Genomic DNA, 12957 nt, shown 5'->3' with positions numbered 1-12957 from the left:
AGCAGTTGCTCTTGACATCTCAAAGGCTTTCGATCGTGTTTGGCATAAAGGTCTTTTAAACAAGTTTTCATCTTATGGTTTGCCAACTGTTTTTTGTAATTGGTTATCCAGTTTTCTCTCTGATCGCTCACTGAGGGTGATGGTAGATGGCTCTCTGTCTTATAACTTCTCCATTAATGCTGGTGTCCCCCAAGGTTCGGTTCTTTCCCCATTCTTTTCCTCTTGTATATTAATGACCTTCCATCGACTGGAAATCCTATCCATAGTTTTGCTGATGATAGCACATTGCATTCCACTTTCCATTTTGAGAAACCTTATCCTGCTCAATCAACTTCAACTTCTCGAAAATCTGCTACTAATTCCTTAAATGCTGATCTCCAGGTAATTCTCCAGTGGAGCAAAGACAACTTAGTTGATTTCAATCCTTCTAAAACTCAGTCTTGTCTTATATCTCACAAAAAGGATTCTTCTGCTCCTATGCTCATCTTTGGTGACACTCCGATTTCTAGACAAGATGATATATCTCTTTTGGGGATTACCCTGACTTCTAATCTCTCTTGGCACAAGCATATTAAAAATATTGCTTCCTCTGTATCAAAAAAACTTGGTTTTCTCTTTTGCTCTCAGCATTACTTTTCTTCCAAACTACTGTTCACTCTTTACAAATCGCAAATCCGCCCTGCCATGGAATATTGTTCCCACATCTGGGGTGGTTCCCCCAAAAACCTCTCTCAGGCTTCTTGATTCCATTCAGAAGAGGGCAGTTAGGTTAATTAATGATTCATCTCTAACAGAGTCTCTGCACTCGCTGTCTCATAGATGTACTGTTTCTGCTGCATGCCTCTTCTACAGATATTTCCATGGGCACTGTTCTTCTGAATTAGCTTTTATAATTCCCGCTCTCTCTTTCAAAACAGTCCGAACATGTGCCGCCACCAGCCAACATCCATTTACTGTCCAACTTCAAACTCACAGTACCAACTTTTCGTCTTCCTCGTTTATTCATTCAGCTGCCGTTTTCTGGAACAACCTTCCTTCATACGTATTTCCTGAAAATTACAGTCTACAGAAGTTCAAGTTCAATGTCAACATATATCTTCTTTCATCTTCTCAACCTCCAACCCAAGCACGGTACTAAGTACTATTCTAATACCTCTAGTGTTTGGGGTTTACATTAAAAAAAAAATCAATAGTGGTTTACTGATATGTAGTAACTTTGCTCTTATTGAATTCTCACAAGGTGTTATCAGCTGGTTAAATCAGGGCTGTGTTTGGAAAAAGGTTAATAGTGGTGGGGGAGATAGTGGATGACCACAGGCACCTTTCAGCATGAAGACCTTGTACTCATTTATGCTACTGAGAAATACTCTAAAATTCCATGCAGCTTATCATCATTTGCAGTTCCTGTGATACTCAATTTTGAGTATCAAATATGTTGCTGCATTGAGAGCCCCATCAAAGAAAATTGACCTTGTAGATAACTAGAAGTCTTGCATGCCCATATTATATTTTCTTTGTCCAGTCCATATGATATTGGGGATAGGAGCTATGGTGTTCTATAGAGAATGCAAACTTTTTGCAGGTCACAGTTTCCAACCCTCCAATTCAACAGAGGGGTTTTTTTTTTTTTTTAGTTGTTGGCCAATTGGTTTCTCTGGCCATAATGCACCTCCCAAGGTTTTTGCATTTTGTACTCTGATCCAAGCCCATGTGCGGGTTTTGAACCCACGACCTTTGGGTTGCCAGGCAGGCAATTTACCCACCCAACTAGCTCGGTTGGCTCAACAGAGGTAATGTCCCCACATGACAGTTGGTTTGGAACTATAGCCCACAGTTTTGACAGTTTAAACGGAAATGTACCACGTGCCCAACCTTGCCACACACTCAACTGATCAACACATCTTGCAGCAAAGAGGAGCTAACAACCTCGTAGAGGCATTCCATTGTCCAATCAGGTCCATGACTGCTAACTGCCCAACATTTTTATCAAGTTTTTTCTTCCATATACTCAATTTCTCTTTGGCTGCATTGTGTCCAATGAGCTGTGCATATAATTTATCAGAATTAAGATATAATATGTTTTCTTGTATTGTTGTTTAACCCTTCTTCCATATAAAAAGGAACTGTGGATATCTTGATAGATATCCAGATCCTGTTGCAGCAGCATAGTGTCAGTAGTGTCCTTGGCAGGGTTGTCAAGGACACTACTGACACTATGCTGCTGCAACAGGATCTGGAAAGGTTGAACAGATGGGCTGAGAAGTGGCAAATGAAGTTTAACATTGACAAATGTAAAGTACTACATATGGGAAACAGCAACCCCAGAGCAACGTATCAACTCTGTGGTACTACACTGACAGTGGTAGAGAATGAAAGGGACTTGGGGGTGGTTGTGCAGGCAGATATGAAGTTCTCTGAGCAGTGCAGACGGGCTGCAAGAGTAGCTCATGGAGTATTGTCAATGATATACAGGAATTTTTCCAGCAGGGATAAGGAGGTGATTATTCCATTGTATAAGGCAATGGTCAGGCCACACCTAGAGTACTGTATACAGGTCTGGAGGCCTCATTTCAAGAAGGATGTAGAGCTGCTGGAACGAGTACAGAGAAGGGCAACAAGATTAGTGAATGGAACAAAGGGGAACTCTTATGAAGAAAGGCTTAAGTTTTGCAAATTACAGTGTCTGGAGACTAGGCACCAGCGAGGTGATCTGATAGAGGTGTATAAGGCCTTGAATGGTTTAAGCATGCTCAATGCTGATGGGATTCTTCCTCTAGCTCAGAAAAATCACCTGAGAGGGCATAAATTCAAATTGAGGAAAGACAGATGTAGGATAGACGTGCGGAAATTTGCCTTTAGCCAGCGGGTGGTTGGTTGGTGGAACAGACTTCCATCCCTTGTGGTGGAGGTTGATAGCCTAAATAAGTTTAAGGCTCAGCTGGACAGGTATTTTGAACGAACAGAGGGGTGAAGTGGAAGTGGGTGTTTTTTTTTTTTTTTTTTTGGGCTGATGGTGCATAAGCTTGCTTTCTTGCATCAAATGCCTCTACTAATGCTAATGATACATCTGGAAATTGTAATGTATAGTTAAAATTATGAATTAATTATTTAAATTATGCTCTTTCATCTCAATGCGGTGTGTTTCCTCATTAAATTATTGTTGCCTGCATGTTTAATAATATCCTTCAATATTATTTCGAAGTCCATTGCATACAGATAACTGCTTGACACCCTATTGCAAACAGTCTTTCTTTAAGTGATTGCATCAAAAGACGTTAATTTCACTTCATTTTTTCCATTGTGATTAGGAGGATATTGAGGACATTGTGAGTAATAGAAGATAATTTGTGCTATGGAGAAATGGCTTTTGCAACATTCAGTTATAAAAGTCTTGCAGGAGGAGTTCTACAAAAATAACAGTTCTTATTCCAGTTCTCAGGAAATATAAACATGCATTCCTTATTTAAATCACAAAAGATGCATATACACTATTTCATTAGTATGGTGACCTTTAAATGCTAGTTTAACACTTATATACAGTATTTTATAACAGTAGTTCTGGATTCCTCGTGCCTATATTTCAATAGTTCTGTTAATTATCTAATTTAGAATTTTAATGTTGTAATTCCTACCTATGGTCGCACCCACCCAAGTATATAGTCTGGTAACTTTTTATTGTTGCTCTTTGATTATGCGATGTTAGTATTATCTCTAGGTTACTATTAAAGATTGTGGGTAGCTTTTAATAACTTAGTTTAATTATAAGTGTGATAAAGTAACTTATGTTGTCTTTTTTGAACCTTTTACTTCAGGAACAGGAACCGGATGGAGATCGGAAATGGGTGGACACAGTCCCTTTATTGAAAGTAAGGTTCTTAGATTTGGAGATCTTGTCTCCCTATTATTTATAGATGTGGCCTCTGTTATCAGTTAGATTTATTAATCTGAGAATGTTTATATATAGGAGTCAAGTCAGTCCGGGAGTGCAACAATGTTTGAGTTGACTATGGCTTGATTCAGTGTGGCTGCCGAATATGTTAATAGCCCATTCATTGCCAAAATGATTGAGTGTAACCTCATTTAATCTAGTGGGCATGCCAGAGTATAAACAGAATTTTATTTTAACTGTCTAGCTGCCACCCTGGTTATTTGTACACCAATATAATAATAAAAGTGGTGCACTTAGCCCAATGGAAATACTGGGCCACCAATATCATGGACCTGGGCTTGAATTCCACCGTGGGGGTAAAAATCGCAGACGTTATCTCATTGGACCTACCTTTCCCATGGTCAAAGTGATGGCTGAGGCAGAGGGTGGTGCCATCTGGTGTTGCTCCTATACCCACCACTGGATGCCAAAGCTAAAACAGGTCCACCTCCTTAGCTCTAAGAAGGTGAGGAAGTAGAAATATTGAATATACTGCATCGAGCGTGGTGAAAAATAAAGTCACTTGTGTTCAGGCCTTGTGCAGAGGGGTCGGTTCAAAAAGTCAGATAGTTTCCTGTAGATGATAGTGGAGTGAGTTGCGCTGTCTCCTGTATGGCTACCACAACCGAAGGGCAAGCCCATCCAGTCAACTCTACTGGAATTGCTTCCTGCTTGCGTTAGTGATCAACTTGTGCAAGCAGGAAGCAGGATCACTAGCAAACTTGCGCTAGTGATCACCCCGGGAGGGAAGAAGAAGCCAACACATAAAGTGGTGCATTAAAATGAACCGTCAGGATGCAATTTGGCCTCGAAAAATTCAAGATCCATGGATTGCATCAAGTTCAGTAAGACAAAACTACCAGCTAAAGACCAGTGAAGAGATTGAAGCTGTGGCAGAGAGAGAGAGAAAGAGAGACATACAAATATCTGGGATGATGCAGGCTTACCAGTTAAAGCACAAGGAGATCAAGACCCGCCTGGCTGAGAAACACCATCAGAAACTGAGACATCTGCTAAAATCAAAGCTGAATGGCAGGAACACAATCACAGCCATAAACACTTATGCAACTAACATACTCCTTTGGAATCATATATTGGACCAACACTGAGGTGGAGGAGATTGAGATTAACTAGGATAATGATGACCAAGCACTGCTAACACCACCTGAAGTCAGCCATCGAGAGACTGACCATAGCCTGCAAAGAAGGAGGGAGGGGATTGACTGACAACAATGAACAAGAGAAGAAGGCGATTAAGAACCTGCAGGATTACTTCCAGGAAATGCAGTATCAACCTACTAGCCATAAGAAAGATAGACAAACACAACACTCAACCTGAACAAGGAGACCACACTGACACAGACAGAAATAAAGACTAAGATGAGCAAAGAAGGCACTCCATGATAAACACTACAATGACCTCCATCAAGACTACATAGATAAGATGCCTTCCAGCACTTGTCTCATGAACAGAAGGCTCTTCCCTGAGACAAAAGGATTCATACTTGCCATCCAAGACTAGTTAATCAACACTAGGAACTACAGGAAATACATTGCTAAGCACCCAGGAATAAGAGATGACACATATTGACTATGCCAGCTGGCCCCAGAAACAATCCAGCACATCACCGCAGGATGCAGGGCGATCACCCAGACAGATTACATCATAGACATGACCAGGTGGCTGGATAATACATCAGAAGCTAAAATACTAGCTGAACAAAAAAAAGTTGACTGTATTTCAAGCATGTGCCTCACCAGAGACCTGTACTCACAGACTATACTGGGACCATGCCGTAATGAGGGACAAGATGATCCCGCACAACAGACTAGACAATCCTCATTGATAAGAAGGAAATGGCTACCTATGTGATCAGCATAGCAGTGCCCAACACCATCAACCTCCAGAAAATATATGAGGAAAAGACCAGGAAGTACTCAGACCTAAGATGGCTGTCAAAGATATGTGGCATATGGAACAAGTAATGATCATTGTGTCAACCACTAGCATGGTGCCAAAGAGCCTCCATAAGAATCTGGCAACAATAGGCCTCCCAGAGAACACTTACATAGAACTCCAGAAAGCTGCAATTCTGAACACCTGTAGAATAGTAAGAGAGTTTCTTGATCAGCAGTAACAATAATAATAGTAACCAGGTGCAATCAACCACCACTTGCACTTAGTACCCATACCTGTCATGGGGCAGAAAAATTCTCATAAAGGAGAAAGATTTTTTTATTATTATTTTTATAATAATAATATTTAGACTGGTTTGGAAGAGAGTTAAGCAATTGCAGGTACCTATTCGTAACAACAGTGCCCATTGAAGTATCTATAAACAGGCATGCAGCAGAAACTGAATGTTTGTAAGATAGAAAGTGAAAAGACTGTGATTGTGAATTAATCTGATTGCCTTCTTTTTAATTAGAGTTTAAAAGAGGAGAATGATTTTCTGAGCACCACCCCAGATTTGGGAACGATATTCCACAGTAGGCCAGATTTGTCTAGAATGAGTAGTTGTTCAGAAGAAAAGTAACCCCCTTTTTATGTGACAGAAGAAGAAGAAAAAATAGTTACGATGTGGCTATGCCAAGAGAGGGATTAGAAATTGGGGTAATATCTAATAGAGAGATGTGATTCTTGACAAGAAATGAGAACATGGGAGGAGTAAATCTTTTTGTGGGAAATAAGACAAGGCTGGGTTTTAGAAGAACTAAAGGCTAAGGTAAAGAAAGCCTGCATGAGAAGCACGCAAAAGTTCAATGAAATTTACCGGTAAAATTACTTTGCCGTAACGGCATTTGTATTGTTGCTTACTCGGTAAACAGACGGTGTGTGTTATCAGTCTGGAGTAGAAGTTGAATCCCACGGGATTCATCTTCTGCTCTAGAAACCCTCCCGAAGTGGAGGCGGGTAACCTGAACTTTTTTTTTTTTTTTTTAGAATCAGTAATTGAATCATGAACAGAGTCATATTGGAAGTTCTGGCATTATAAAAAATGTTCGTAACGTAGTTTCACCAGTAAACTTTTTCGACGTTTGCCGTATGGGCTTCCTTTGCCTTTTTTTTTTTTTTTTCTTAATAAACAATTTATCCACTAGTCCACCAGTGATTCTAAAGAAAAATGTCCAGGTTACCCCCTCCACTTCTCTAAATAGGCCTACAAGGCTGAGACAATTCATATTGAACAATTAGACTTTGCACCAGCCGGTATTCAAATAAACAAATTCCAATCCTGCAACTAAAACACTTTATTTACAATAAAATAAAATACGAGCGTATAAAATGAAATAAAATAAAATATATAATAGTCTAAAACTGATGTGATTTAATTTACAATAAAATACAAAAATATAAAATATGATGATAAAAGCGATAAAAACAATTAATAAAATACCGTAACAACTGGAGCTTTCGGAGATAGCGATCCCCTTTCTCAACAGCATATTTCTGCTGTGTGGCACATCCTTAAATAGCAGATAAAGTGTTTTAGTTGCAGGATTGGAATTTGTTTATTTGAATACCGGCTGGTGTAAAGTCTAATTGTTCAATACCCCCTCCACTTCGGGAGGGTTTCAATCTCCCATGGGATTCAATTTCTACTCCTGACCGATAACACCCACTGTCTGTTTACCAAGCGAGCAACAATACAAATGCCGTTACGGCATAGTACTTTTACTTGTGAATTTCATCGAACTTTTGCATGCTTTTTTGCAGGCTTTCTTTACCTTCACTGAACTAAACTTAATTTTAGTTGTTATAAATTCATCCCACTGGAGGATTACTTAAAGATCAACATTTAAGGAATTAGTGGTGATATTCAAGAAGTTGAAGCTATTTGTGCAGGACAAGGTTTCTCAAACTGAAAGGTGGAATTCAATGTCCCTGTTGAGACCAAAACTGTGGATAGGATTTCCAGTCAATGGAAGAAGGTCATTAATATATGAGAGGGGAAAGAAAAGTAGGAGAGAGAACTGAACCTTGGGGAACACTAGCATTAGTGGAGAAGTTAGAAGACAGAGAGAATTCTATATCATCCTTAATGAGTGATTAAAGAGAAAACTGAATGCCCAATTGCAAAAAAAAGTCAGCAGTTTGTAATCAAAAATCAAGCTTATCCAAAGTAGAGTAATGCAATCTAGTAAATCATCAGTGGACTGACACTGACATAATCCATATTGATGAACATTGATCACATTGATTAAGGTTTAAGATAGTTTAAGAGTTGGTAGTTGATGGATTTCTCCATTAGAAAGAGTTAAGTGCAATGGGACAGTAACACTGGCTGAAAAAAAAAATTTTAGTACCTCTGGAGCAAAAGTTGTAGATTCAAAAGGAAATTTAGCTGCTGATTCTAAAAGATCCAAAATTAGTATCTATTATGAATTGTTGAGGAGGCTTCCATCCTGCAGTGGGTTGATAATGGCTGCAGTTTACCTTTTTTTATGTCTCCATAGAAAGATATATGATTTTTTTTTTTAGCTTAATGAATAGCCAATTTTAAATATCAAAAAAATAATACATATACTATATACATTTTATTTTGCTTAGAAATGCTTGCCACTCACAATTTTTCTTATAATTCAATTTGCATTCCATCTTCAGAAATCAGTAATCTATAATGGCACATCCCAGCAACTTTGGTACCATTTTGTCCTGATGAAATCATTTCCCTTGCTCATCACATCTCCCAAATTTTGAGTTAAAATACTGAAATGGAAATGAAGAAAATGAATTTCAACCACATTCAGCAGTCCATGTATATCAATTCTTCATTAATTTTTATAACATTGAAGTAAAGTTGATATTGAAGATCAATAATTATCTTCTTTCAAGAAATCCATGCACAACTGCTTTAAATGATTGCCAGGCTGCCTAGTTCAGCATCCTGTAACTTTGTTTAAGATATATCTTGTGGAGGTTCTTTACTTGAGGCCCAATGAAATTCCTTTATTCAGTTTTGCATCTGTTAAATTGGGAAATGCTTCCTTAGGAAGCAGAGTCCACTTCCTTCTTTATTAATCCATGCTTTTTATGCCAAGGTGGAAAAAGAATCATTTTTTGTTTTAACCAATGGAATATATTTTATATTACTTCTCCCTGGAAAAAATTCCTCCCTCTTTTTCCATTGCTGCCCACTATGTTTTTCTGTTGCACAGCTGTCCCACAAACACAGTGATCCTGACATGTGAAGTGTACTCAGGGTACACTTCACATGAAGTGTACTCATGGTAAAACATATTCTCATTGATTGTGTTCACTGTTGAAATATAAGATCTACAATTTTCATCTCTCTTACAAAGTTACAAAAGCTGCTGGCACCCCATCACTTTATTGGAAATTATGCAGATTTCACAGACTTTTTCACTTATATGAAAAGAATATCATTTTGCACAAAGTACTAATCTATATGATTACATATTTCTAATTACACAGATCAGCACAATTTGGCCACAGCAGCCCCTGTGCCTTTAATCCAACATGACAATTTTAAAAAAATTAAAATATTGATTTTAACAATGTTAATTGTATTCTTTCAGTATATGTTTAGCTTTTGATCTATATCACTGATTGGTTTAGAATTGGAGACATGGCCATTGAATAATCAGATGAAAATGTGGAGGTTTTTTTTTTTTTTTTTTAATGAAAACCCCAAACACAAGGGGGGTATTAGAACCTATAGTGCTTAGTACCTTCTGTGGGTTGAAGAATGAGAAGATACTTGTTGAAATTAGACTTGAATTTCTGTCTGTAGATTGTAATTTCCAGAAAATACATATGAAGGGAGGTTGTTCCAGAAAATGGAAGTTGAAGGAATAAATGAAGAAGTTGGTTCTGTGAGTTTGAAGTTAGACAGTAAAAGGATGTTGACTGGTTGCAGCTTGTGATTGGACTGGTTTGGAAGAGAGATCAGGAATTTATAGAAGCCAATTCAGAAGAACAGTGCCTGTGGAAGTATCTATAGAAAAGGCACACACAGAAACGGAACATCTATGAGACAGAGAGTGAAGAAACTTTGTTAGAGATGGATCATTAATTAACCTAACTGCCCTCCTTTGGATGGAATCTAGAAGCCTGATAGAGGTTTTAGCAGCACCACCCCAGATGTGGGAACAAATTCCATGGTAGGATGGCTTTGCAATTTGTGCCGGTTGAGTAGCTGTTTGGAAGAAAAGTAGTAAAAGTAGTACCAAGAGTGAACCGGAAAACCCAGTTTCTGTATGTAGAGGAAGCAGTACTTTTAATGTGCTTAAGGCATAAGAAAGATTAGAAGTCGGGTGATTCCTAATAGAGATACATGATCTTGTCTAAAAAATCTGAGTGTCATCAAATATAAGCATAGAAGCAGAAGAAACCTTTTTGTGAGATATGAGACAGGACTAAGTTCTAGAAAGATTAAAATCAACTCAGTTATCTTTGTCCCACTGGAGATCAGCATTTAATGAATTGGTAGTGGATATTCAAGAAGTTGAAGCTGTTTTTGCAGGGCAAGGTTTCTCTAACGGGAAGGTAGAACGCAATATGCTGTCATCAGCAAAACTATGAATAGGATTTCTGGTCAATGGAAGAAGGTCAAAGAGTGGGAGAAAGAACTGAACCTTGGGGAACACCAGCATTAGTGAAGGCATTAGAAAACAGACTTGCTACCATCTTGTACAGTAAGTAATTATAATATTGTACATCCATAGGAAACTTTCTGAAGGAGCAGCTTGTGAATTGAACACTTTTTCTTCAGGCCTGCGTATACTTTGAAGCATAATATGTAATTTTTCCAAATACAGAGTTGTTGTTGTTGTTATTTGGTTTTTAGGAGCATTAGCAACTAAGGCCATATTGCTCCGGGATATGCGGTGACCATTCCCTGACCTTTCTGCATCCTCCGTATTTGGTGGTCACGGGCTCGAACCCCGGTCTAATCAAGAAGCATGTGTTACGCACTGCTGCTCCTGCCCACCTGGCTACGGAGGCACCCAAATACAGAGTACAAAGAGTTTAATTGAAATGAAAATAATGCATGCCACTCAACTGGCATAGAAGCAATGAGGTGGGCCCCATTTCCAGTTATCCTGTAGAGATATTCAAGTTAAGCATATCCAATATGTACCCTCCCAAGAACAACATCTTGCAGGTTTGAGTGGGTATTAGGGGTCCAGAATTGTTGATCGTGTTTGATCTGCAGGAGTTTATTAATTCTGTAAGATTCCCACATTTTTTTTTTTTGCCCCATGTGACATGCTCTTTGTCCATACAAAACAGGTATGGACAAAGAACAGTCGACAAGTGCAACAGAAAAATTAATCGTGTCACTGTCCATGGGATTTTTAGTTGCCTGATTGATCAGCATGTCCATGCCAAATTGATGTATCAAGGATAGACCACAAGTATCACAATTGTAATAGAGATAGAAGATGAATTTAATCATTGTTTTATTAATATAACAAGACAAATAACAGTATCGATAAATTGCAAGGTGACAAGCCATGTACAAATTTAATTTAATGTACAATATGATATACAATAGAATTAGATATACATTTTGTAGCCATTTTATAATTCCTTCCTAATATAAATAACAATAAATAACACTGGTCAACACGTAAAATGTTATGAAAATGAAAATACCTAATCTTGATGAATTTTATGCTGCTGAACATAAAAATCACATTAAAATTTGTTGATTGGCTCTTGTTTTCAAATTACATTTTAGGTCTCATATTAGTGAATTACTCTACATCAACTACGGCTCTCAGCAAAACGCATGGCAACACTGTAGTTTCAGTACCACCATTCTCTTATCACAATGATAGACAACTGTCTCCTCACTCTGTATCACATAAATTGTTGTCACCTCAAATGCATCTTCAACTCTGTTTTGCAGTAATCGTCAAATATGGTTAGGTACTAGGTGATATGTTCTCAGTTACAAAGTTACAAATTTTCATCTCTCTTACAAAGTTACAAAAGCTGCTGGCACCCCATCACTTGATTGGAAATTATGCAGATTTGACAGACTTTTTCACTTATATGAAAAGAATATCATTTTACACAAAGTAGTAATCTATATGATTACATATTTCAGGACAATTTAGCCACAGCAGCCCTGCCCCTGTCCCTTTAATCCAACATGACAATTCTTTAAAAATTAAAATATTTATTTTAGCAATGTGTTCTCTATGAGATTCCTACTTTTTGTGTAGTATTTGTGTCGTGTAAGATTAATATGCCCTGTAATTGTGTGAATAGTCCGGATGACTTCTGTTACGTATGTAGAGAAGTCAAAAGAAAGTCCCAAATATGCCATCTGCGATTTGTCCCATGCCTCACAGTGAAGTACTACCTATTCCTGAACCACCCGACCATTTTTCTGTACACTCTGATGAAGATACTGATGAACATCAACTTGATATGCACAAAGAAGTGCAGCAGTCATCTAGGATCCACCATTTTGATCAAACCTTTTTCAATTCTGAACCACATAAGATCACAGAAAGTTAGCTAAATGACCTCATCAATGATCTTGAACTGCTGAAAAATAAGGCAGAGCTGTTGGCCTCAAGGCCAACAGCTCTGCCTTATTTTTCAGGGCTGCAACAATGGAATCTTCTAGATCATTCTGTGAAAGTGACAACATTTTTTACTCAAAATAAAGAATATGATAAATTCTATTAAACAGAAGGTGAATCAACTGTTTGTAAGGATGTTGATGGCCTAATGGCAGCAATCAACATGAGGCACGTTCCCAAAGAATGGTAACTATTTATAGATGCTTCTAAAGTTAGCCTTAAGGCTGTGTTATTACACAATGGAAATATGCTGCCTTCAGTACTTCTTGTTTATGTCATCCACAAATGGAAACAAGCAGAACATCCTCTTAGGTGTACACTATCAAAAATATGAGTGGCAGATATGTGGTGATATAAAGGTAATTGCCATTTTATTAGAATTAGCATTAGTTGAGGTGTATGATGCAAGTAAGGAAACTTATACAGCATTGGCCAAAAAAAAACCCTTCCCATTTCACCCATCC

The 12957-nt window shown here is 38.0% G+C and overlaps 1 protein-coding gene across 2 annotated transcripts in view; it reads left to right on the top strand.

Moving 5' to 3' along the window:
* The window catches only part of drosha (ribonuclease 3 drosha), a 357699-nt gene that overhangs the window by 278153 nt on the left and 66589 nt on the right, over positions 1 to 12957 (top strand). The window contains exon 18 of one of the 2 annotated variants that reach the window (XM_090389540.1): positions 3813 to 3866. The exons of the other annotated variant lie outside the window; for it this stretch is intronic. Coding sequence (XP_090245666.1) covers positions 3813 to 3866 — 54 coding nt within the window. The remainder of the gene's footprint in view (positions 1 to 3812; positions 3867 to 12957) is intronic. 2 annotated transcript variants of the gene reach the window in all.

This window comes from Mastigoproctus giganteus, chromosome 2 (genome assembly GCF_048544385.1).
Source record: "Mastigoproctus giganteus isolate SK-2022 chromosome 2, ASM4854438v1, whole genome shotgun sequence".
In the NCBI taxonomy this organism is placed as follows: Eukaryota; Metazoa; Arthropoda; class Arachnida; order Uropygi; family Thelyphonidae; genus Mastigoproctus; species Mastigoproctus giganteus.
This window is presented reverse-complemented; position numbering and strand designations above follow the sequence as displayed.